We start from the raw sequence: 27,871 nt of genomic DNA on the forward strand, positions 1-27,871 counted from the left end.
CAGGCAGATATGAAGTTCTCTGAGCAGTGCAGATGGGCTGCAAGAGTAGCTCATGGAGTATTGTCAATGATATACAGGAATTTTTCCAGCAGGGATAAGGAGGTGATTATTCCATTGTATAAGGCAATGGTCAGGCCACACCTAGAGTACTGTATACAGGTCTGGAGGCCTCATTTCAAGAAGGATGTAGAGCTGCTGGAACGAGTACAGAGAAGGGCAACAAGATTAGTGAATGGAACAAAGGGGTGCTCTTACGAAGAAAGGCTTAAGTTTTGCAAATTACAGTGTCTGGAGACTAGGCACCAGCGAGGTGATCTGATAGAGGTGTATAAAGCCTTGAATGGTTTAAGCATGCTCAATGCTGATGGGATTCTTCCTCTAGCTCAGAAAAATCACCTGAGAGGGCATAAATTCAAATTGAGGAAAGACAGATGTAGGATAGACGTGCGGAAATTTGCCTTTAGCCAGCGGGTGGTTGGTTGGTGGAACAGACTGCCATCCCTTGTGGTGGAGGTTGATAGCCTAAATAAGTTTAAGGCTCAGCTGGACAGGTATTTTGAACGAACAGAGGGGTGAAGTGGAAGTGGGTTTTTTTTTTTTTTTTTTTTTTTGGCTGATGCTGCATAAGCTTGCTTTCTTGCATCAAATGCCTCTACTAATGCTAATGCTAATGCTAATATCAATTTTAATACAAAATTTGGGAATGCAATTAATTTCAGCCATGTTTGTGCCTCACATTCTCACTGATGATCACAGAGAGCTTTCACGCCAGAATTTTCATTAATCTGATCTATGTTATTAAAATGATTCATCACCAATAATAGATACAATTTGGCCTCAGTAGCCCTTGTGTCGTTAAACCCAATAACAACATCACCAGTAATGATAAAAGATGAATCATGGGTGCATGGCTATGGCCCCAGAAAGAAAGGCCCAGTCCTGTTAACAGAAAATTTTCTTCTCACAGAAGTGGGTCACAAGAACTGTTCCTTGCATCTAATTACTTTTTTTGAAATAGAATTAAATTTTTATTATGAACATTTATTAAACAATTATTAACCAGAGAAATCAGCAATAATTACATAATCCTGTAACATTTTTATTATATGGTTGTAAATGGAGGCCCTAGTAGCCACGTTAATAAGAGCGCAACGCTGTACTGAGTGGAGTGTGCAGAGTTTGAGACCAGCTGTCGGTAGTCATGGATTTCCTCCTTAGTATCTTGAGTTAATCTCAAGGTTGGGTGCTATTAGCAAGTCAAATCCAAGGATCCTTGATTAGGAATGCATTCTAAATAAATAAATACAGTAAATCATGCAGTTCATTTGCTTCTTAGCAATCATTCCTGGCACAAGTGATATTTATCTCCTATTTAACCTCTGAAGGTAGATAGGCTACTCATTGCAACTCAATGTCTAGCTATTCATTGTTGCATTCGCACACTGCAGATTTTAAAAAAATCTAAACAGAGCACTTTCCATTCCTTATGCATAACAAAACTTGATACTTATAACTAAATAGAAGATATACGTTGTCTACACAAATTGTAGTAGTCATGTGACAGAGAAGAGGTGAATTTGACTTTATTTGGCTGCATTCTGGTAAGGGAACCTTTACTATTGAGAAAGTAAAGATTAAATAGTTTTTAACTACAGTATTTAAAGCTGTAACAGTTTTATGTATATTTATACTTATTTATTAGTATTGTCAACATTATGCAAGTAACGAAAGATTATACAGCATTTTTATTGAGTTTATCATATATTGTATTATATACCATCAGTATATGTATTCTTTTATTTTAATTTATACAGTGAGTTTTATAAAGTTTTCATCAAAACTTTGTTTTTAGCCTTATTACTTTGCAATAATACAGCCAGTTCTATTTTAAAAAAATAGAGTGGGAAAAATTTAATACAGTAACTGCATTATAAACTTATACACATAAAATGCATACACTGGATACGTTATCACATACACCAAGCAACAAGTTTAAATCAATGAGGATCTGAGTGATCTTTCTAATGCTCACCCTGAAAGTTTGGGGGAGGGGGAGAGGAATAGAAAAATCCGGTTAAACTAAAAATTAGTAGTCCAGCAACTGATATCAAGCAATGTCCTCATTGGATTGATTGCCGCATTTATCTTTAAAAACATTAAAAAATCCACCAATTAAGGGCTTCCACCCATGTTTATCAATATAAAAAAGCATGCATATATTTACAAGATAACTAATCTACCATAATTAAATATTTGCAAGTTCAAATTCAGAATCAAAGAAACTGGAGAGAAACTGACAAGATCTACGTGAAGTACTGATAATATGCATAATGCTTAAAGAATATAAAAGTACAACATTAAGTAGTTATCTGCTTGAACAAGAGTGCCATTATTAATATTATTCTGAATACACAGAGAATTTACTTGGCTACTTTATTAATATCACTAACTTACCTAATATTTTCTGATACACCTGATGTTACAAGAATTGCAAGATTACGTAAGGTCTGCACTTCTCGCAGTGAATAACCCAGAACCAATGCTCCCAGACCATACTTGTCATCTGTGGCTAATGTCACGAATGCTTCTTCTACAGGAAGAGGAAAAAGTTAATGAAAATAGTTGCTAAGGCAAATATATATGTTACTTGTATTATGGGATCTTTTACTGTATAATAAAGCTCTAAGTAATTTTTAGATTATATTAAATTTTTTACCAGATATTCTTACTTTTATTTTTCAAATTGTTTGATCTGTTGTGGGGGTCAGCCCACAACACTCAGTTAAGTCCAACACTCAGATGGACAGGGGCTGTTTATATTGTGTCTCGCCACAGGCCAGTTTGCATGTTTTCAGGATGAAAAACCCAGCTTATATTTCAGAGGGAGGGTGCACATGAAAGACTTTTACTTCCACCTATGTCTAGATAACTGCAACCCCAAGCAAAAACCTTTTTACAGTCAACAATGGGAATTGAACCAGACCATTCAGGTAAAGAAAGTAAATCACTACAGGTAGTTTTTTTTTCTTTTATATTTCAACATACAGTATGCTGTGTTTGGACCACTATGTGCATTAATCATTTTTTTCATTTTCACTGTTAATTAAAACTACAGTATTATCACAAATACCAGGAATATTATTTTTTAAAATCTCAGAGGGATGTCTGCTTTATCATTTGTGTCTGTTGAATTAAGTGCAACTCTCCCTTAGTTGAACAAGTCAAACAGGTTGCAATCAAATTTTAATGAATACAAATTTTCATATATATTCATTAAAATGCAAAAGACTTTTTTCTACATTCTGCATCATTTCATCTCTTTTGTAAGATTTTTTTTTTTTTTTTCCCCTTTGCTAGTGTTGAAATGCTATCATCACACTATACTACTTTTCCCATTAAGTATGCTGCTTGTTGGGCATAGATCATCCATCTTATTCTTGGCCTTCCTCTACTTTGCTTGGTGGCAGGTCTCCAGTTGTTTACTATTTCTGCTCACCTGTCATTCATCCTATTTATGTTTTACCCATTCTTGTATTTTCTATTATATATCCATTCATTAATAGGTTGTATTGACATTATTTCCTGATTTCCTCACTTTTAACTTTATCTCTTAGTGTTTTATTAGTTATTTTCCTTAGTGTTTTTATTTATTTGTTTTACTTTTGCTGTTAGCATTAGCATTAGCAGAGGCATTTGATGCAAGAAAGCAAGCTTATGCAGCATCAGCCAAAAAAAAAACAAAAAAAAACCCACTTCCACTTCACCCCTCTGTTCATTCAAAATACCTGTCCAGCTGAGCCTTAAACTTATTTAGGCTATCAACCTCCACTACAAGGGATGGAAGTCTGTTCCACCAACCAACCACCCGCTGGCTAAAGGCAAATTTCCGCACATCTATCCTACATCTGTCTTTCCTCAATTTGAATTTATGCCCTCTCAGGTGATTATTCTGAGCTAGAGGAAGAATCCCATCAGCATTGAGCATGCTCAAACCATTCAAGGCTTTATACACCTCTATCAGATCACCTCGCTGGTGCCTAGTCTCCAGACACTGTAATTTGCAAAACTTAAGCCTTTCTTCGTAAGAGCACCCCTTTGTTCCATTCACTAATCTTGTTGCCCTTCTTTGCACTCGTTCCAGCAGCTCTACATCCTTCTTGAAATGAGGTCTCCAGACCTGTATACAGTACTCTAGGTGTGGCCTGACCATTGCCTTATACAAGGGAATAATCACCTCCTTATCCCTGCTGGAAAAATTCCTGTATATCATTGACAATACTCCATGAGCTACTCTTGCAGCCCGTCTGCACTGCTCAGAGAACTTCATATCTGCCTGCACAACCATCCCCAAGTCCCTTTCATTCTCTACCACTGTCAGTGTAGTACCACAGAGTTGATACGTTGCTCTGGGGTTGCTGTTTCCCATGTGTAGTACTTTACATTTGTCAATGTTAAACTTCATTTGCCACCTCTCAGCCCATCTGCTCAACCTTTCCAGATCCTGTTGTAGCAGCATAGTGTCAGTAGTGTCCTTGACAACCCTGCCAACCTTTGTATCGTCTGCAAACTTGGACATTAAGCTTGATATACCATCATCAATATCATTTATAAATACAGAAAACAATAATGGACCCAACACTGAGCCCTGAGGGACTCCACTAATAACATTAGTCCACGATGAGCAGTGTCCATTGATTACCACTCTCTGTCTTCTCCCCCTCAACCACCCCTTTATCCATAGCAGCAATTTGCCTCCAATGTCACACTGCTCCAATTTGTGTAGCAGTCTTCCATGTGCAACAGTATTAAAAGCCTTTCTAAGATCCAAGTATATAATATCAAAGCTATTCCCTGCATCCAGTTCTTTTGTGACAAAAGCAATAACCCTTTCCTTTACCCCTGATGGTAGTTACCTCTGAGTAAATCCCACTTCAGCACACTGTGATCACTGCCACCTAGTGGTTCCTCTATCCACATTTAAATCTGTCTTCTTCACATTAATTATTTGCTGCCTTTCACTTGTAAAAATATTTTTAAATAATTTACCCATGTAACACGAAATCTACTTTCATTATTTTAACATATTCATTTAACTCTTTGATTTTGTGTTATTTGTCAAAAATTTTTCTTTGTGCTCCATAGAAATCATGTTCGAACCCTTTTGAAAACCTATCCCAATACTATTGTTTTATTTTTCTTATATCCTCATTGATTCTATTTTGAATCTCCTTATATTCTTGGTATATCTGTGCACCTGTTTTATTTGATAAGTGTCTGAAATGCTATTGTTCTGACCTTAACCAAGCCTAAAAAGAAAAAAATGGACACCATAGTATCAATTTTTTAAATTCTTTTTTATATTTCGTTCTCCTAATGTTTCATATGCTGCTTTATTTATAAATGTTCAAAGTGAGTAGTCCTCCAAGCACCTCAGATCACAACTTGGCGATGGCCTCTTCTCCAGTGGAACTTCTCTTGACCATTCTCAGCATTGTGTTGTATATAAGTGAAGAGGCCTACGTGCTCTGGATTCATTATATATATAATATTACTACATGACACAGAGCAAAATGGAAAGGAAAGAAAATAACAAGTTGCAGCTATAATATGTTTAATGCTAAAATATGTACAGGAAAGTAATACAAAGTACTTATTTTAGCATTAAACATATTATAGCTGCAACTTGTTATTTTCTTTTCTTTCCGTTTTGCTCTGTGTCACGTAGTAATAATATATATTGTGTTGTATAGCATATGATCAACAAAATTGGATGGGATGATCAACAAAATTGATATTCTTTTTCCTTGGTTGGATTAATGTTTTAAATCTTCTGATGTCAATGTTTGCTCAGATCGCCTCAGTGAAATTATTCTTGTAGAGAAGAAATTCTTTATTCTATACTTCATAACCTTAAAATCTCTTCCTTTATTTAAACCTTTGTTTTCCAATAAATGTGCTAAGGGAATTCAAGATGTTGCATATCACAACTGGCATGTATCCAAATCTCTATGTTCATTTTCTGCCTACACCAAAGCTCACAATTGTAAAGCAGTTATTCATCAGTACAAACTAGATTTTGAAAAGACTAAGAATAGAAAAAAATTTTCTCTCTTGTCCAAACAGTAGTCAAGGATTCTGGTCTCTTGATGAAGGCTATTGGCCACAACTTTTGCCCATCTGTACTCCCACCTCTCTTAAAACCTGATGTGTCTATTGCCACCTCAGTTAAATATAAAGCTCACCTGCTTGCATCCCACTTTTCTTCTAACTCAGGTATTGTCAGATTTTATAGCCACCTCACCATTTCAAGTGATAAATCAACCTAATAACTTACCAACTTTTAGCAGTACCATGTGGGAGAGTGACATTGATGTCACTCTTGCCACCAATTCAATAGCCTATAAAATTACAGACTTGTGTCCAGCCAGCTTGGACCACATCAGATCATGGAGCTATCACCTTCAAACTAAACTGGCAATTACAAATAACCCAACACTCTTTGTTGGATATCAAAAGGGCAAATTGGCAGATTTTTGCAGAACATACAGCAGCTGAGCTGCAAAAACAGGAAAATGAGTGGTCTAGATCGGGCAACTGTTGCCCGGACGAGCAAGCACTGAATATGGCAAACATTTTAACAAAAACAGCAAACCTGTCTATCCCACAGGAAAAAAAGAGGAAGCAGGCAGTCCTCTGGTCATGCCCTGAACTGACTCAGGAGAAGGGTGCACCAGGCAAGGAGAAATTTTCAGAGCCAGAACATCTTGGCCACAAAATGAGGCGGATGCACTGAGAGATTCTTATAGAATCTCTCAGTGCATCCGCCTCATAGAGATTCTTATAGAATCTCTCAGGAATTAGTATACAGACCGCAAAAGAAACAAGGAATGCTGGAGGAACTTGGTGGGAACTGCTGGAAACAATAACCCTTAGGGAGCTGTTTACAGAATAGTGACCAACAAGCTGCCAAGAGATGTCTTGGAAACTACTGTCAAACCAGTTGGAACTCCAACCTTGTGTTGGGCAGATTCTGTAAATAACATCCTAATCAGACTGAAACGAGGAGAACTTTCCCCCACCCAGCTAGACATAAAAGAAAACACTGAATATGACAAAGCCAATATTGAACCTCTGTTTACTATACAAGACTTAAAAATAGCACTATCTAAAACCAAAAAATGCCCAGGCTTTGACTTCTTAAAGGTTGAGATTATCAAAAAATTAGCAGAAATAGCACCAGAAAAGTTAATAGCACTATATAATAACTGTATGATAGAAGGTATATTGTTCCCAAAAATATGGAAAAAAGCTGTGTTAAGATTAATTCTCAAAAACCCCGAGAAACCGCCTACTGATCCCAAATCATATAGACCAATAGCCCCACTCCCTGTACTAGGGAAAATATATTAAAGACTAATATATAGTAGATTAGCTCAATACTACACAGAAGCAGGTTTACATTGCAACAATCAGTATGGTTTTAAGCAGGGCAACTCTACAGAGGATGCCATACACCACCTACTGACAACAGTTAAAAACTCAAGAGGAGAAATATATGCTGGCAATTTCCATTGACTTTTCTGGGGCATTTGACTCGCTCTGGTGGCCTAGTGTCCTAAGGAGACTCCACCAGGACAATGCCCCACAAAACCTCTATAAGGTAATAAACAACTACCTTACAGACAGAAGTGTCTCAGTATGCACAAGGTTCCAGGAATTGACACACCCTGTGAATAAAGGCTGCTTGCAGGGTTCAATCCTTGACCCTTTCTTCTGGAACAATGTTCTGGACGAATTTCTGGCCTTGGATCTGGGCCCCGTAGAAAGCCTGGCCTTTACATGATTTTCCTTATAAAAGGTAACATGCGAGTGGTTGTAGAGCAAAGATCAAATGCTGTCCTCTTGCAGTTGCAGGAGGGGGCACAAATGCACATGCTCAAAATATCGCCTGAAAAAAAACCAAACAAATACTTCTAAAAGGCAATTTGGACATAAGTCCACAAATCAAAATTAAAACAACCACTATAAAATGGTAAAAGAACTAAAATATCTCGGAGTGGTTTTTGATTCAAAATTAACTTTTTATCCCCATTTGATCCACTTGGTGAAGAAAGTGAGAAATTATGCAAGTATGACTGCCAGGATGAGTCGAGCAAACTGGGGGCTAAAAAGAAAGACCCTGGCAATCATATACCAAGCAATGTTCCTACCTGTTATCACCTATGGAGCCAGAGCCAGTGCATGGTTCACCCACTCAGCCATAGTAAGAAATAGGAATAAATTAGAATCAACACAAAGGACAATACTTCTCACTATTACCAGAGCATGTCGCACAGTAAGCACACCCGCACTACGGTTGCTGGCCGCAGCTCTCCCACAGTAAGTAGCCAAAAGAGGCTTATATTATAGATTTAAAATGGGCATACCCACACAATTTCTAGGGATAGCCATTGGTACAACCAACACTTCAATGCTGAAAGAAAAAGAATAGCCACAAAGCTCCATGAGCTATGGCAAACAAAGTGGGAGCAGGAAACCAGAGGTCTGGTTAACAAAAGGTTTCTGCCATGGATGGAAATTGTTAGCCCAAAGCCACCTAAGTGGTATGCCCCCTGAACTTTTTGCAACATTTATATTGACAGGTCACAGCTCCCAAAAACCGAAACTAACCTCCTCCTTAGGGATGACTGATGACCCAAACTGCACATGTGGCAAGAGTGAAGACTCTTGCCACATGTGCACATTCTATATGATTGTATAATTTATGATATCCCCAGAACAGGGCTAATAGCACAGATTGGACCCCTTCCCAGGGGAGAAGAACATTTGTTCATCATAGAAGGAGGAAAATTATAAAGCCTTTACATCTTTCACACAAAGTATTTGAAATGTGTAGAACTATCCGAAGAATGGCAATTCATCCCACCAGAAACTGAACAATAATCAATAGTTAAAATTACCCCAAGTTCCCCACAACGCCCAGACGATGACTTAAAAAAAAAAAAAAACTGTCAGCATAGCAGAATTCTGCACCCTGACAGAAACCTGACATGACAAAACTCCCCACGACTACCGTGCCATGTGTAGGAACTTAGGGCCCCACACCAAATAAGTAACCATGTAGGGGAGGGAGATGTACAGGCAGCCAGGGAAGCAGATTAGCTGAAAAATATCAGTAAACTAGTAGCAAGTGGATGCAATGTAGAATGAAAGACAGAATGAATAAGCTGGGCACTTGGTGAACTAGGAATTATGATAAAAGGGAATAAATGGCAGTTTTGATGAAAGGAAGAGTGACCTAGCATGAGGGAAAGAGAGTGAATGGGAATGAGTGGAAGAGCAAATGTAATTGGCCAAAAGAATACAAAGTTAAAAATAACTTGCATTACTTTATATATACTAACAAACATTTACTAACACAACACTATCACTGCATTCTCCTCTGGCCTGCAAAAACTTGCGACTTGGCCTGCACCATAACTAAATAATTAGTATTTAAATTTACACTACACATCAATGCATCCCCCCCCCTGATGTGTGAGAAAAAGATGAATGAGTGAGAAAAAAATAAATAAATAATAAAAAATATATAAGTTAGTAATCGTGAAGGGTAGTAGTGGCATGTGATGCAAGAAAGCAAGTATGAGCTTATGCAGCATCACCCAAAAAAAAAAAAAAACACACCATTCCCAGCAAATGCCTGTCCAATTCCTCCTTAAATTTATTCAACCTATCAACTTCCACAACAGATGGAAGTTTGTTCCAGCAATTAACCACCCCGCTGGCTGTTGTTTGTATGTTATTTGGATTTTAGGAGCATTAGCAACTAATGCCATATTGCTCCGGGATATGCGGTGGTCATTCCCTGACCTTTCCGAATCCTCCGTATTTGGTGGAGACGGGCTCGAACCCCGGTCTAATCAAGAAGCATGTGCTACGCACTGCTGCTCCTTCCCACCTGGCTACGGAGGCACCTCACCCGCTGGCTAAAGGCAAATTTCCACACATCTATTCTACCTTTTCTTAATTTGAAAATATGCCCCCTTAGGTTCATAATCTGAACAAGTGGAAAGATCCCATCAGTATTCAGCGTGCTCAACCCATTCAAGGCCTTATACACCTCAATCAGATCACCACGCAGGTGCATAGTCTCCAGCCACTGCAATTTGCAGAACTTAAGCCTCTCTTGGTAAGAGGATCCCTTCATTCCCCTCACCAATCTTGTTGCCCTTCTCTGTACACGCTCCAGCAAATCGACATCCTTCCTAAAATGAGGCCTCCAGACGTGTATGCAGTACTCAAGGCGTGGCCTGACCATTGCCTTATACAGAGGGACAATCACCTCCTTTTCCTTGCTAGCAAAATTCCTATATATAATTGACAAAACCCCATGACCTGCCCTGGCAGCCTGTCTGCATTGCTCAGAAAACTTCATATTTGACTGCACAATTACTCCCAGGTCTTTTTCATTTTCTACCACCTTAAGTGTAGTACCACACAGTTGGTACGTTTCTCTGGGGTTACTTCTACCCATATGCAATACTTTGCATTTGTCAAGGTTAAACTTCAGTTGCCACTTCTTAGCCCATCTGCCCAAATTATCTAGATCCTGTTGCAGTAGCAACCCTGCCAACCTTTGTATCATCTGCAAATTTTGACACTAAGCCTGATATACCTTCATCAATATCATTGATAAATATACAAAACTACAGTGGACCCAACACCTAACCCTGTGGGACTCCACTAATAACATTAGTCCACGAAGAGCAGCACCCATTGATTACCACCTTCTGTCTTCTACCACTCAACCATCCTTTTATCCATTGTAGCAACTTAGCCTTAATACCATTCTGCTCCAATTTGTACAATAGTCTTCCATGCGTAAGTCTTCAAAAGCTTTCCTGAAATCCAAATATATAATATCAAAATTATTTTTTGCATCCAGTTCCTTTGCAACCACATCATAATAGCAATCAAATTTGTCAGACAAGACTTTCCCTTAACAAACCCATGCTGTGTCTGAATTATTGCTACAGTCTTGTCTAGATGATCCTGCAATGCATCTTTAACCAGTGACTCCATTATTTTACCCGGAACAGAAGTTAAACTAACTGATCTGTAATTACTCTTGTCACCCTTCGATCCCCTTTGTGAATTGGGGATACATTTGCACATCTCCAGTCCGTGGGAACCTCCCCTGAGGTTCCCACGGACTAAGGCTAAGGGTTTGCTTAGTTGCGTTGCCACCTCCTTTACTATAACTGGATAGATCCCATCCACCTCAGGTACTTTTCTTATGTTTAACTTTAACCCACAATGTAAACAACGCGGAGATGGGGGAAACCCCTGGTGCCGCTTGACCCTAAACACACTTTACACTTTAACAATTTCTGCAACACTTTGCTCTCAGTTATTACAAAATCATTAAGTATTCTGCTACAATTTGATAACCTTCTGCCATTTTCAAACCTTAATAATTCCTCACGTGTGAATGTAGATGCAAAATACTCATTGTTTGTTTGCTGTCTGAGCAGGATCATCAACAGTCGAACCATCAATGTCAAGTGGACCAATCAGATTCAACCCCTTCCTTTTAGAGTTTATATAAGTAAAGAAATCCTTGCTGTTTTATTTAGCATCTTTGGCCAAAGATTTCTCATAATCTGCCTTCGCCTGCCTAACCTCCTTTGTGACCTGATTACAGACTAGCTTATATCTGCCATAGGCTTCTGAGTCGCTTGATAATTTATATGCATCCCATGCATTTTTCTTCTCTGTTACAAGTCTCATTAGTTCATTTGAATACCATTTAGGCCTAAAACTTGAACAATATTTCTTAATAGGTATGAAACTTTTAGTAGCATCCACGATTAATTCCTTGAATGCTTCCCACTTAGAATTTACTGTTGGTAACATCGTCAGTTGATCCCACTGTACAGAATTTAGAAACTGTCTGAGACCTTTACGGAACCTGTACTCACCTTTACGGAAGCAAAAACCCTTTCCTTTAACCCCTGATGGTAATTAAATCTTTAAGTAAATCCCACATCAGTACACTAATCACTGCCACCTAGTGGTTCCTTTATCTGAAAATTCTTAATACACGAATGATCACTGCTGATAACCACATCAAGAGTATTACTCTCTCTGGTTGCCTCTCAAACATGCTGCTGGAGAAAACAATCATCCAATAAATCCACAAAAGTCTGACTAGTCTGTGAGTGCCCAACCCACAAGTTCCAGTCAATATCTGGGAAGTTAAAATCCCCCATTATAAGACATTCTGATTTACTAGCCCACTATTTCTCTGTACAATTGTTCATTGTACTCATTCGAGTCATTAGGCCTATAACACACACTCCTACTCTTATTTTTGCTTTCGCAGTGCTTATGTCACACCAAACTGACTCAACAGTGCACTGTTCATCTATATCAACTGGGTACACTTCTTTTGATTTTATGGTTTTCTTAATTAACAGCATAACATTTCCTCCCTTCCTATCCTATCTGTACACATTGTACTCCCCAAATTCCAGTTCTGCATTCCTTATGTCTGGGTGACACCACATCTCTGCTATCCCAACAATATCGGCCTTTGATGTCTTGACCAACACTTCAAATTCATCAAATTTATTTACTATAATTCTAGCATTGGTATACATGCAAGCATACATGCACCTATTCCTATTTACCCTAACTCATCTCATATACCCACCTATTTCACGATGACTGCCATCCATCCCTGAAACCCCCAACACCCTTCGCTCCAGGTCACTACTTATTCTAATAGAAGTTGTGCAAGAATCACCTTCACCTCTGCCTACGGCTACTGTTAAACTATTAGTCCTTGTATTCCCCCCCAAGCTAGCAGTTTTCCGACCCACCTAATACTGCCTTGATAGCATCAGCAAATATTCTTGCACCCTTTCTATTTAAGTCTATCCCATCCCTGCAGAAGCAGTCTCTCCTCTTAACAAGTACAGACAAGGCTGAAAAAAATTCTATCCCTTGAGCCTTGCACAATCTTTCCAGGGCCGAATTGATCAATAAGGCTCTCATCATATACTCCCAGCTATCATATCTGGGCAGAATTGCAGACACTTTCAAATTCAACCCTAGTTCACGGCTTTTGTTCAACAGTGACCTGTACTTGTTAAGTAATTCTTCCGGTCTCCTACTCTTAATATCATTAGTGCCAACGTGTACAACTATATCACCTTTTGTGCCCTTAAAAGATGATATCCCCGCTCTAAGTCATCAACCTTTACCCCTGGCAGACATACCCTGGTCCTGTTCCACCTATCCTTTTTACATAGCATGTTGCCCATTTCCTTGACAGAGTTACCAACAACTACTAGTTCCTGTGGGACCAGCGTATTCTGCCGTGGGGGTTGCCGCTGTGTCGCGCGATGACCAACTGCAAGCTCTGGTGTTGATGTGGGCAGCTGAGAGCTTGATGGGCCCCACAATTTAGATGCTTCGAGGGCATCCACCCCTTTCATTCAAGCTCTCATATAGGCCCATAACAATGCTGAGTTGTCACCTGATTTCCTTACACTCCTTACATCGTGCACACACACAAAAAGACATCCCCCATGGCAATATCATGTTCTGTTCCAGAGAGTCAAGCAAACATTTCCCAAGTTGCACATTTTTTTAGGCTGTGATGCGTTGGAGAATCGCCCCCCCCACCTCAGTTCTCCCCCCGAGTCACCGCACTCCTACCACTTTATGCCCGTTGCTTTGCTGCTCTAGTCTGGGGAATGATATTTTAAATTAATAAGATCAATAAATTTAATATATTAAATGTCAATACTAAGCTATCTAATAGAAACAGTGATGCTTATTACACTATTTAATTATACATTAGAGCTACCTAGTTAACACAATTAAAAATTTGAATTCCCTACCACTTTATACAAAAACAATGGCTGCAAGATTTGAACGAAATAACGGTTTTACGTATATTAAGTAGTAATCTACAAACACTATCTAAGTTAAAAATATCATGGGAAGATCAATGACAACGGCTTACGTTTGTTGTCCTTTGCCGCATCTAACAACCTGATCATTGGAAACAGCCATTTCCAGCACCCTCAAAAACATCAACTTACATGGCGAAATCCATCTGGCAAGGACTCAGCAATCCTGGACTACATTTTGATCAATGCCAGATTTCGCTCATCACTCATGGACGTTCGTGCCATGAGGGGACCTGATTGCGGATCTGATCACTACCTCATCCGGGCTAAGGTGCAGCTCAAATTACGGCATGCAAAAAGATCATCTCGGTCAGCCAAGCTGGACTGGAGGCAGCTAATGAATGCTGCCAACAAACAGGCATATCAGATCGCCCTATCCAACCGCTTCGAGATGCTGGCTGTGCGCGAGGATATAAATGAAGAAGAAAAGCAGATCTCTGATGCCATCCTGGAATGTGCCAAGCCCCTATGTCCACCTGCCCGACGTCGAACGCAACCATGGATATCAGACGAGTGCCTCGACCTCGTGGACAAACGGAAACAGGCAAAGTTGGTCGACTTTGAACGGTACCGGCAGCTAAACCGAGAAGTCCGACAAAGAATGACAGCAGAAAGAGAAGCATACTGGAACCAAGTGGCAGACGATCTTGAAGTGGCGGCATCCAAAAACGAGTACCGCACTCTCTACCGCACCCTCAGATGTCTGAGTGGAAAGACCAAATTGACTAGTGACAACATCAAGAATGCTGATGGGACCTTCGTGCGATCACCATCCGAATGCCTGCAACGGTGGAGTGAATTCTTCAAAGCTTTGTATAATCACAACCCACCTCAGGGACCGCCAGCAACAGCACTCTCGATCGACCCCCCTGAGGTCTCCATGGTCGATGTTGAGCCTACAGTAGAAGAAGTGAAAGCAGCCATACAATCCCTGAAGAATGGCAGGGCACCAGGAGTGGACCAAGTCACCACAGAAGCGATCAAAGCCGGGGGAGATGTACTGCTTCGCCGACTACACTCACTCCTCAAAACCATCTGGTGCACTGAACAAATTCCGTTAACATGGAGGAAAGCCATTATCGTACCGATCCACAAGAAAGGTGATAACCGGGACTGCAAGAACTACCGTGGCATCAGCCTCCTTTCCATCATCGGAAAGGTCTTTATGAAGATCATCCAGTCAAGACTGCAAAAACATCGCGAGCAAACCAGTCGAGAAGAACAGGCAGGATTTAGACCCGGGCGAGGATGCTGTGATCAAATCTTTGCCATTCGTCAGCTGATGGAGGAGAGGATCCGGTGTGGACAGCGAACCGTCATTGTTTTCATTGACTTTAAGTCTGCTTTCGACTGTGTCCACCGGCCTGCCTTATGGAAACTACTAGAGGTTGAACATGTACCTCGAAAAGTCATCACACTCCTCCAAACTGCATACAACGGTTTAACCAGCCAGGTGCGCATCCAGAATGATTTATCTGAGGAATTTACCATCCAAACTGGAGTCCGCCAAGGGGATGTAGCCTCCCCGTTGCTTTTCAACATCATGGTCGACGCCATTATGAGGCAAGCATTCAGAAACAGACAGGGCATACAATATGACAAGGATCACTATGTGACTGACCTGATGTTTGCTGATGATAGTGCTATCCTTGCCGGTGACGACGCTGAAGCCACGGACATCCTCTACGACATTGCCCGCATTTCCCGGCCATACGGTTTGAAGATCAATGCTGGTAAGACAAAGGCCCTGACAACAGATGGGTCGCAAGCCACCATCTATCTCGAAGGCGTCCAGATCGAGCAAGTGCAGGACTTTAAATACCTTGGGTCGCTGGTCCAGGAAAGAAAGTTGCATCCACCATGGAAATCCACAGCAGAATTGGACAGGCGGCCACTGCGTTCGCCTCGCTCAAATGGTGTCTGTGGAAGAGGACCAACATTTCCACAAAGACTAAAATGCGACTCTTCCAGACTTTGATCCTGCCCATTCTTCTTTACGGATCGGAAACATGGATTTGTCTCAAGTTAGATTTGAACAAACTTGAGGTATTCCAAATGCGATGCCTGCGGCAGATCTTGGGCATCTCTCTTCGCGACGGCATCACTAATGATACCATCCGCGCCAGATGCCAACAGCAACCAACCATTGCCGACCAAATCCAGAAGCGAAGGCTCAGATGGTTTGGCCACGTATGTAGAATGGGCACAAACAGAATACCATCCACACTCCTTTGGAGACAACGACCCACCCAATGGAGCATCCAACGGACCGCGCCTAGGAAAACGTGGGCCAAGCAAGTGGAAGATGACTTGAAGAGCAGACGTCTCGACCTTAACCAGGCCAGGACTGAAGCCATGGATCGTAAGGTATGGAAGAACATCACAGAGCAAGTCCGAAACCCTGCGGCACCTACAGCAGCATACTGGTTGCGTGGCCAACCGCCTCCCCCAGCTGCCAGCTAAGGACCGAAGAAGAAGAAGAAGTTAAAAATAACCAGCGTAACTAGAACTATAAGACTCCGTATAAAGTACAACATAAAATTTTTTTTTTTTATTTTTGGTCCTTGCTTTTTCCCATTATATATGGGGTCATCATCAGCCATTTTCAATCCACTGCAGGATGACAGCCTCTCCAGCAACTTTCCAGTTCCTTCTGTTTTGTGCAATGGCCATCCATTTACTACCCACAAACTCATGAATTTCATCTGTCCATCTCCGTTGTTCTCTTCCAGGTTTTCTCTTAGCTTCTCTTGGGTACCATTCTGTTATTTTCTTAGTCCATCATGTCTTCGAGCTATGTGTCCTGCCCAAGACCATTTTAGTTCTTTAGTTTTGTCTTGTGTTTAGAATGTCCTTTACTTGAGTTTGCTGCCTAATTCATGTGTTTCTCTTCTTATCTAACACTCTGATTCCCAATATAATTCGTTCCATTCTTCGCTGTGTAGTTCTCAGCTTCTCTTCCATTCTTTTGGTGAGTGCCCAAGTTTCACTTCCATAAGTCATGGTGGGGAGTATACATTGGTTCATTATTTTACGTTTCAAACAAACTGGGATATTGCTCTTCAGTATGTGACTATATTTCCTGAATGCTATCCATCCAAAATTTATTCTTCTCTTGACTTCCAGCCATTTATCATTATTACAGCTAATAACTTGTCCCAGATAAGTATATGACTCCACCTTTTCAATTACTGCTCCTTCAATCATTATTTCCCTTTCTGTGGCATACTTGTTCATCATTACTTTTGTTTTAGCCATATTCATCTTTAGTCCAAAATCCTTACTAACTGTGCATAACTGATTAAGATTTTCCTCTAATTCTTTGGGATCGTGGCTTATAATCACAATGTCATCTGTAAATCGTAAATGGTTTAGGTACTCTCCGTTCACATTGACTCCTTTCTGCGACCAGTCTAATCTTCTGAAAGCTTCCTCAAGGGTAGAAGTAAACAGCTTCGGAGATATTGTCTCCTTGTCGAACTCCTTTCTCGATTTTAAATTTGCTACTGTCTTTGTTTAGTCTAATAAAGGAGGTAGCACTCTCATATATTTTCTTCAAAATCATAATATATGGGGTATCTATGCCTTGTCTTTCCAGTGCCCGAAACATTGCCTTATGCTGTATGGAGTCAAATGCCTTTTCATAATCCACAAATGCCAGGCATAATGGTGTTTTATATTCATTTGCTTTCTCCATTAGCTATGATATTACGTGAAGGTGATCCATAGTTGAGAATCCTGTCCTAAAGCCAGCTTGCTCTTTCGGTTGATTCTCATCAAGTATTCTTTCTAATCTGTTAGTAATGACTCTTGTGAACAACTTGTAGATGTTGGATAACAAGCTAATTGGTCTATAATTTCCAATTTTTGATTTATCTCCTTTCTTATGCAGCAAAACTATGATTGCATTATTCCACTCCTTAGGCGTCACACCTTTTCTAATGCACTTTGTGAAGAGCCTTGCCAGTTTTTGTGTTGTCTCCTCCTCCCAATTTTAACAACTCTACAGTAATTTCATCTTCCGCCGGGGCTTTCTGATTCTTCAATGCATGTTCTACCTCATCAGGAAGAATATCGGGTATGTCGTATGTGTTGCTACATTGCAATCCATCTTCCCCACTGCTGGCATCATACCCTCGTTCCTTGTATAATTCTCTATAGTGGTCTTCTGCTATTTGAATTATGCCTTCTCTGCTGTTTATAAGTACACCATCGCTATTCTTCAGTTTCATTTGTCTTTCTGTATTACTGCTCATGGCTGCTGATTTAAATCCTCTGTTTTCCCTTAATTTTTGTTCTACTTTTCTTGTGTTAAATCTTCTTATGTCCTCTGAGTCTCTTTCTAATGGCTTTGCATAACTCAGTATACTCAATTTTCTCCCTGTCAGTGTTTTTCTTGCTCTTCATTTGTCGTCTTCGGTTCATCATGACAAGTGTTTCTTAACTAATTTTTTCTTCTTTGGATTTCTTTTTCCCTATAGGTTTCTTGGGCTTTATCACTTTCAGAAAGTTATAGTATTCCTCATCGATATCTTGGTCCTGAGCAGTCTGCAAAAGCTCAAACTTGTTCTTAAGTTCCAGTACATACTGCTTTTTCTCCTCCTCTGTTATCTCAAAGACCTTTGTATTATTTACTCTAGTCATTTTTTTCCTTTCCTACATCTATATCAAGTGTACATCTTACCATTCTGTGATCACTTCCAACATTTACCTTATTCAGGACGGTAACATCATTCACAATATATCTTCTGTTAGTGAGGATGAAGTCGATTTCATTAGTTGTTAATCCATTTGGACTCTTATATGGGGTCAGCGTTTTTTTATTGTTTTGGCATGCAATTTTTACGGCTGGATGCCCTTCCTGACGCCAACCCTCGCCCTTTATCCGGGCTTGGGGATATGCGGTAGTCATTCCCTGACCTTCTGCATCCTCCGTATTTGATAGTTACAGGCTCGAATTCCGGTCTAATTAAGAAGCGTGTGCTACACACTACTGCTCCTGCCCACCTGGCTACGGAGGCGCCAAAGTACAATATAAAATAACAATTACGTAAATAAAAAGGCAAACACATCGCTTTTTCGGAGCCTGTAATTCACAGCTGTAATTTTTAAAGAGTCAGCGCCCTCTTTAAATGTGCTAACGTTACTTGACTGGTAACGCTGGTTACGGAGAACAAAGGGTGAACAGAACTGTGATCGCAATCACGGTGAACAAAGCAGGGAGCTAAGATAATGGGAAGTAATAATTGATAAGAAATAATAAGCATAACTTAGTTGTTGTTGTTGTTTGGTTTTTAGGAGCATTAGCATCTAAGGCCATATTGATCCGAGGATGTGCGGTGGTCATTCTCTAACCTTTCCGCATCCTCCGTATTTGGTGGTCATGGGCTCGAACCCGGTCTAATCAAGAAGGCATAACTTAGTGCTGTTCGTCCTATGATTTCAGCACCTTTTTCGAGGGCCAGTTGCCGAAATCAAAGGAGGAAATGGCAATAAGTGGGTATAGCCTCTGTTTCTGGCATGAAATACAGCCCCCACGTGGTTTTTTTTTTGATTTGGTAGTTGTTGGCGCATTGGCTTCTGTGGCCATATTGCACCTCCCAAGGTTTTTGCAGTACTTTGATCCAAGCCCGAGGCGGGAATCGAACCCGCGACCTTTGGGTTGCCGGGCAGGTACTTTACCCACTTGGCTAGCCCGGTCGGCTAGCCCCACGTGGTATACTAGGAAGTAGGTAAGGTTTGTTTAAATCAGTTAAAATAATTTGTATAAATAAATGGTTTAGGTCAGTTAAAATAATTTGTTTAACTTTAATATTAATAATGCAGTGTTGTATTTCATGGCTGACCCGACAGAGGCTGGAAGTAAAGAATACAAAAATAAAAAGCAAGGAAGGGATAACTTACATCCAGTAAGAGAATAACAAGATTAAAAAGCAAGAAAGTGATAACTTACATGTGGTCATAGCGATCTGAACTGTTATCCCTTTCTTGCTTTTTAATCTTGTTATTCTCTTACTGGATGTAAGTTATCCCTTCCTTGCTTTTTATTTTTGTTATTCTTTACTTCCAGCCTCTGTCGGGTCAGCCATGAAATACAACACTGCATTATCAATATTAAAGTTAAACAAACCTTACCTACTTCCTAGTATACCATGTGGGGCTATATTTCATGTCAGAAACAGAGGCTATACCTGCTTATTGCCGTTTTCTCCTTTGATTTCGGTGACTGGCCCTCGAAAAAGGCACTGAAATCACAGGATGAACAGCACTAAGTTATGCTTATTATTTCTTATTAATCATTATTACTTCCTATTTCTCTTAGCTCACGGCTTTGTTACCATGATTGCGATCACAGTTCTGTTCTCCCTTTGTTCTCCATAACCAGCGTTACCAGTCAAGTAACGTTAGCACATTACCCTTCACGACTACTAACTTATGTAGAAATTGTCATTGGGTACTTTCTGCATATAGTAGTGTCCCAGGTCCATAATTATTATTTCTATTATTAGTAATATTTTAAACTGTTGCTACCTTTAAAATATAAACACACACACACACACACGTTATTATTTGTGTATTTGGTAGGGGAGTTGAGATATCAGGTGTAATAACCATGGAATAATTAAGAGATCCTGTATGCAAAAAACAAATTACCTGAAATAAAATTAACATAGGTATGATTATGGTAAATACCTAAAGCTGTTGGTCCTAGGGCTTTAACTACTTCATCAAAGGGGTTGGCAGCAAAAATCGTAGGAGCCACCACACTAGGCCAGGTCTCTGTTATGATGTACACGTAAAAAGTATATGTATACATCATAGCCGATGCAACAGAGACCAAAAGGAAGAATAAAAGAATAAATAAACTTTAAAAATAAATAAATAAATACAATGAAAAATAAAATCAATAAGAGAGGGGCAAAAACAAGAAAATTTACTGTCTGTATGGACTGGAAGACGATGGGGACCAAAGGAGAGCCAGTGTTCGCATACGGTGTATACAGGGTGTCTCAAAAATATTGGTACAAACATTTAGGGGAGGTAGGTAACATCTAAAGGAATGTGAATCGCATAGGAATCCATAACCGGGAATGTCACCGTAAGTCAGTAGACGGCCCTGTTCATCAGTTCACGAGAGGGAAAATTTCTGGCTCACTAATTCAAGCAGTAGTCACCGCACGAAGAGCATGCATCGATATACGAACTATGAGCTGGCAGACATGCACCTAGTGTATGGATTAGCATAGGGCAATGGACGAGCTGCTCAACGAATTTATGGAGAACGCTTCCCAGACAGACATATACCGGACCACCGTTTGTTTGGGCGTGTGCAAACAAAATCTGTGCAATTATGGGTCATTTAGAGGTAACAGGAGTAGTGCGGGCAGACCACGTTCAATGTGAACTCCCGCCATGGAAGAAAGTGTGTTGAATGCCATCCAGAATAATCCTACTACCAGCACACATGCTGTTGCCTCAGGATTGCAGTGTACAGCGTGTCTGGCATGACAATTCCTTACACCCCTTTCATCTCCAAAAGGTTCAGTTACTGCTCCCTCAAAATCATCCTGCATGTGTAGCTTTTGCGTAGTGGTTTCTCCAAGAAAGTGTTCAAGACTTGAATTTTCCAGCCTATGTTTTGTTCATGGATGAGGCTTATTTCACTCGGGAAGGCTTATTCAATCAGCACAATGCTCATGTGTGGGCTCACAACAACCCACACGGTGTGCGCCCCCATGCGGCACAACATCGCTTCGCAATAAATGTGTGGGCAGGTACTGCTTAGTCGGCCCATACCTGTTACCATCCCACATGAACTCCGCTAAATATTGGATCTTTCTTGAACAAGTTCTATCACGGTTACTTGACGATGTTTCAGCAAATGTGGGACACATTTGGTTTCAACATGACGGGACGCCGGCCCATTATGGAAGGTGTGTTTGTGACCATTTGAACAGGCGTTTTGGGCGTCAATGGATTGGCCGTTGCCTGGCTCCCACACTCACCTGATTTATCGAGCCTTGATTTCTTTCTGTGTGTGTGTGTGGGGGGGGGTGGCTCAAATCTATCGTGTATGAATTGCCTGTGGAAATGGATCTCGTGGCAAGACTCGTCTGCACTGCTGCTACTGTCAAAGAAACTCCAGGTGTGTTTGACTGTGTCCGCCAATCCATGCTGCGTCGGTGTCACGCATGCATCGTGTCTCATAGTGGAACCTTTGAGCATCTGTTATAACATCATGAAATGCATCCATCTCATACACCATTGTTAATATTATGTCAAATAAATGTTTGCCACTAATTACTGTCTTGTGTCATTTCTGCTTCTTGTGCCTCTGCTACTACTTTCCCCGTGACGATTCCAGTTATGGGTTCCTATGCGATTCACATTCCTTTAGATGTTACCTACCTCCCCTAAACGTTTGTACCTATATTTTTGAGACACCCTGTATACATGTCATTTTATCCTTCAATCCATTAAGTGTGAAAACTGAAAGCACTTTAAAATAGATGAATGAAATAAAAAAATAAAAAAAAACCTCCAAAACCTCATGTACCAAATTTTCATTACAAAACTAAAGGACATCAGAAACTGTCATTACAAATTTAAACAATTATTGGCAAAACTAGCAGTAGAAGGCAATGCAAGTATGTTTATACCCAGGGGCAGCTCTTTGGTAGTCACTGTAGAACTGCAGCACCCCCAGCTTTTTAAATCTAAATATACAGTCAACAGAGTTATATGAAATTTTGTGAAGAACAATGAAACACAATGAATATTTTTATTAGCAGGTCCCGCATATAGTATACTCATCCTCTATTTCCAATAATCATTTCAATAATAAACGAATAAAAACAGAGATCGTTGTCAACTTTGAAGTTTAACCATAGGTGGAACTGTGCGCTACACAGTTCACATTTAGGTCCCAGTGGTTGAGTCAATGCTTAGTTGGCAAGTTTCCAATACGCAATTTAGAGGTGATAAAAAGAGTCAAAAGGAACTATGGAGCGAGTAGTGCCGATTTGAACAGTGTGCACCAAACTTGAATGAAAAAGTTAATTTTTAACAAATAAAAAGCGAAGAATGGATTTTATTTTTAAATAAAATAAAAAGATTACCCAAGTCTATTAATGGTAAGTGTCCAGTTAATGTTTTGTAGCATTTTTAACCTGCTTACTATTATTACCATCTATGTCTACATGTCTTATAAACAAGGCAATTTAATGTAACTTTAAGAAGCAGCACCCCCATACATCAGAGTCATGAGCCACCACTGTTTATATAATAAAAGTATCTAATATGTATATACAGTAGATCAACTATTTGCATTTAGCATTAGCAGAGGCATTTTATGCAAGAAAGCAAGCTTATGCAGCATCAGCCAAAAAAAAAAAAAAAAAACCACTTCCACTTCACCCCTCTGTTCGTTCAAAATACCTGTCCAGCTGAGCCTTAAACTTATTTAGGCTATCAACTTCCACGACAAGGGATGGAAGTCTGTTCCACCAACCAACCACTCGCTGGCTAAAGGCAAATTTCCGCACGTCTATCCTACATCTGTCTTTCCTCAATTTGAATTTATGCCCTCTCAGGTGATTATTCTGAGCAAGAGGAAGAATCCCATCAGCATTGAGCATGCTCAAACCATTCAATGCTTTATACACCTCTATCAGATCACCTCGCTGGTGCCTAGTCTCCAGACAGTGTAACTTGCAAAACTTAAGCCTTTCTTCGTAAGAGCACCCCTTTGTTCCATTCACTAATCTTGTTGCCCTTCTCTGTACTCTCTCCAGCAGCTCTACATCCTTCTTGAAATGAGGCCTCCAGACCTGTATACAGTACTCTAGGTGTGGCCTGACCATCGCCTTATACAATGGAATAATCACCTCCTTATCCCTGCTGGAAAAATTCCTGTATATCATTGACAATACTCCATGAGCTACTCTTGCAGCCCGTCTGCACTGCTCAGAGAACTTCATATCTGCCTGCACAACCACCCCCAAGTCCCTTTCATTCTCTACCACTGTCAGTGTTGTACCACAGAGTTGATACGTTGCTCTGGGGTTGCTGTTTCCCATGTGTAGTACTTTACATTTGTCAATGTTAAACTTCATTTGCCACCTCTCAGCCCATCTGCTCAACCTTTCCAGATCCTGTTGCAGCAGCATAGTGTCAGTAGTGTCCTTAATAACCCTGCGAATCTTTGTATCGTCTGCAAACTTGGACATTAAGCTTGATATACCATCATCAATATCATATATAAATACAGAAAACAACAATGGACCCAACACTGAACCCTGAGGGGCTCCACTAATAACATTAGTCCACGATGAGCAGTGTCCATTGATTACCACTCTATCTTCTCCCCCTCAACCATCCCTTTATCTATAGCACCAATTTGCCTCCAATGCCACACTGCTCCAATTTGTGCAGTAGTCTTCCATGTGCAACAGTATCAAAAGCCTTTCTAAGATCCAAATATATAATATCAAAGTTATTCCCTGCATCCAGTTCTTTTGTGACTGCATCATAGTATCCAATCAGGTTGGTCAGGCAAGACTTCCCCTTAACAAAACCATGCTGTGTCTGAGCTATAACTGAAGTCTTGTCTAAATGATCCTGCAGTGCTTCTTTAACCACTGCCTCCATTAATTTTCCTGGAACAGAAGTTAAGCTCACAGGTCTATAATTACTTGTGTCAGCCTTTGATCGTCCTTTGTGAATTGGGGTCACATTTGCACATTTCCAGTCTATGGGTACCTCCCCTGAGTCCAAGGAAGCTCTCATAATTATGGCTAAGGGTTTGCTTACTTCCTTTGCTGCCTCCTTTAATATAACTGGATAGATCCCATCCACCCCGGGTGCCTTTCTTGTGTTTATCTTCAACAGTTTCTCCTCCACTTTACTCCCAGTTATTTCAAGGTTCTGTAGCTTACTGCTAGAGTTGAATACACCTCTGGCATTTCCCTCGCTGAATAACTCCTCATGTGTGAATGTCGATGCAAAATATTCATTTAGTTTGTTAGCTACCTGAGCAGGATCATCAACACTTGACCCATCAATATCAAGTGGACCAATCTGATTCATCCCTTTCCTTCTAGAGTTTACATAAGTAAAGAACTCTTTGCTGTTACATAAGTTACATAAGTAAAAGTTACATATGTTCTTTACATAAGTAAAGAACTCTTTGCATTTACAGGAAGCAGGGAGAGATCAGCAAATAATTTTGATGGATATTCAGTCTCTCGCAATATGGTCATAGACTAACTGTGCAAGTATCAACAAATGAAGAGAATTACAAAAAATTGAAATGCAACACTGGTGAACTTGTACCATCAATGAATTATAGAACTTTTTTTCTGAACCCACTCCCTATTATTACATAATGAGAATGCTCTAATTCAAACCAAGTTGCATTACTTATATGAAAATATACATACTTACATAATATTCACATGACCCCACCCACAACACATTTTATCCAGCCCTCTAACTTTGCATTACAAATTATGTGACGCAAGGTAATATGACAGCGAAATACTTGTAACAGAGCACCAGAACACGTAAAATTCTATTGACTCAATAGGATTTTAGGTGCTATGTTACATGTACAGCTATATAACTGAACTGTACATCACGTAGGACTTTCAGTCAATCAAATGAGTAACAAGAGTTGCACAGTCCTCACACAAAAGCTGTTGTGGTAAAAAAAAAAAAAAAAAAAAAAAAAGAATGATTTAAAATATAATACAATAATAAAATTTAAATATAGTGTAATTTAAAATTTCATTATTATGTATACAGATATTTTTTGTTTTTGCAATAACAAATAAAAATATAATTGTGCTAAAGCCAGCTGTGCTTTACTAATAAGCACTATAGCTTGGGCGTCTTACAATCAACCAGCAGAAAACCTAGATACTTGATTGTTAATTACCAAATAATATATAATCTATTAGAACACACGATTTGGTGAAAGAAGTGCAGGGATTTTTATTCTGCCATTTTTTCTAAAATATTATTTTTTTAATTTAAATTTATTATTACATTAATTATGAAAATTGACTGATAAATGTGCACCTTGACTCATCACAACTTTGTGTTCACTGATTATCATTTCCATGGGATGACAGATTTATGTCCTTCAAATAACTTGACAGAAAGAAATCTAGTGCCACTAAAAATGGAGATTGTGGCAGCTAGTTTGTTTCTATTAATAGAGGGAATGCAGAACTGGAATTTGGGGAGTACAATGTGTACAGAAAGGATAGACAGATAGGAAGGGAGGAGAGGTTATGCTATTAGTTAAGAAACACAAAATCCAAGGAAGTGAAGCCAGTTGACATCGCTGGACAGTGCAGTGTTGAGTCAGTTTGGTGTGACATAAGCATTGGGAGATCAAAATTGAGAGTAGGAGTGTGCTATAGGCATAATGACTCTGATGAGTATAATAAGAAACTGTACAGGGAAATAGTGGGCCAGTAAATCAGAAAGTCTTATGTGGGATTTTAATTTCCCAGATATTGACTGGAATTTGTGGGTTGGTCACTCACACACTAGCAAGGCTTTTGTGGATTTATTGGATGATTGTTTTCTACATCAGCATGTTCGGGAGGCAACTAGAGGAAGTAATACTCTTGATCTGATTATTAGTAGTGATTCTTCATGCATTAAGAATCTGCAGATAAAAGAACCACTAGGTGGCAGTGATCAGAGTGTGCTGAAGTGGGATTTACTCAAAGAGGTAACTACCATCAGAGGTAAAGGGAAAGGTTTTTGCTTTTGTAAAGGCAACTACAATGGTCTGAGACAGTATTTAAATTCTATACAGTGGGACCAACTGAAGATTTTACCAACAGCAAATTCAAAATGGAAGCATTCAAAGAACTTATCTTGGAAGCTACTAGGCTTTACATACCAACTAAGAAATATTGTTCAAGGTTTAGGCCTAAATGGATGTCAGATGAACTAATGAGACATATGGTAGAGGGAAAAAATGCATGGGATACATATAAATTAATGGGTGACATGGAAGCCTATGACGGATATAAGCTGGTCTGTAACCAAGTCACAAAGGACATTAGGAAGGCAAAGGCAGATTATGAGAAATCCTTGGCAAAGGATGCAAAGAAAAACAGAAAAGAGTTCTTTACCTATGTAAACTCTAGAAGGAAAGGGATGAATCAGATTGGTCCACTGGATATTGATGGTTCAACAGTTGAGGATCCTGCTCAGGTGGCTAACAAACTAAATGAGTATTTTGGATCTACAATCACACATGAGGAGTTATTCAGGAAGGGGAATTCCAGAGGTGAAGTAAACTCTGGCAGTGAGCTAGATGATTTTGTAATAACTGAGAGGAAAGTGGAGGAAAAATTGTTGAGGATAAACATAAAAAATGCACCCGGGGTGGGTGAGATCTATCCAGTTATATTAAAGGAGGCAGCAAAGGAAGTAAGCAATGGATAATAAGATTGGATAATATGATGCACTCACAAAAGAACTGGATGCAGGGAATAACTTTGATATTATATATTTGGATCTTAGAAAGGCTTTTGATACTGTTGCACATGGAAGACTGCTGCACAAATTGGAGCAGTGTGGCATTGGAGGCAAATTGGTGCTATAGATAAAGGGATGGTTGAGGGGGAGAAGATAGAGTGGTAATCAATGGACACTGCTCATCGTGGACTAATGTTATTAGTGGAGTCCCTCAGGGTTCAGTGTTGGGTCCATTGTTGTTTTCTGTATTTATATATGATATTGATGATGGTATATCAAGCTTAATGTCCAAGTTTGCAGACGATACAAAGATTCGCAGGGTTATTAAGGACACTACTGACACTATGCTGCTGCAACAGGATCTGGAAGGGTTGAGCAGATAGGCT

The 27,871-nt window shown here is 39.8% G+C and overlaps 1 protein-coding gene across 3 annotated transcripts in view; it reads right to left on the reverse strand.

The window, feature by feature from the left end:
• Nucleotides 1-27,871, reverse strand: part of LOC150084201 (glycogenin-1-like) — a 138,149-nt gene that overhangs the window by 49,437 nt on the left and 60,841 nt on the right. For all 3 annotated transcript variants that reach the window (XM_090375092.1, XM_090375093.1, XM_090375091.1), the window contains exon 2: nt 2,455-2,590. In XM_090375092.1, coding sequence (XP_090231218.1) covers nt 2,455-2,590 — 136 coding nt within the window. The remainder of the gene's footprint in view (nt 1-2,454; nt 2,591-27,871) is intronic.

This window comes from Mastigoproctus giganteus, chromosome 6 (genome assembly GCF_048544385.1).
Source record: "Mastigoproctus giganteus isolate SK-2022 chromosome 6, ASM4854438v1, whole genome shotgun sequence".
In the NCBI taxonomy this organism is placed as follows: domain Eukaryota; kingdom Metazoa; phylum Arthropoda; class Arachnida; order Uropygi; family Thelyphonidae; genus Mastigoproctus; species Mastigoproctus giganteus.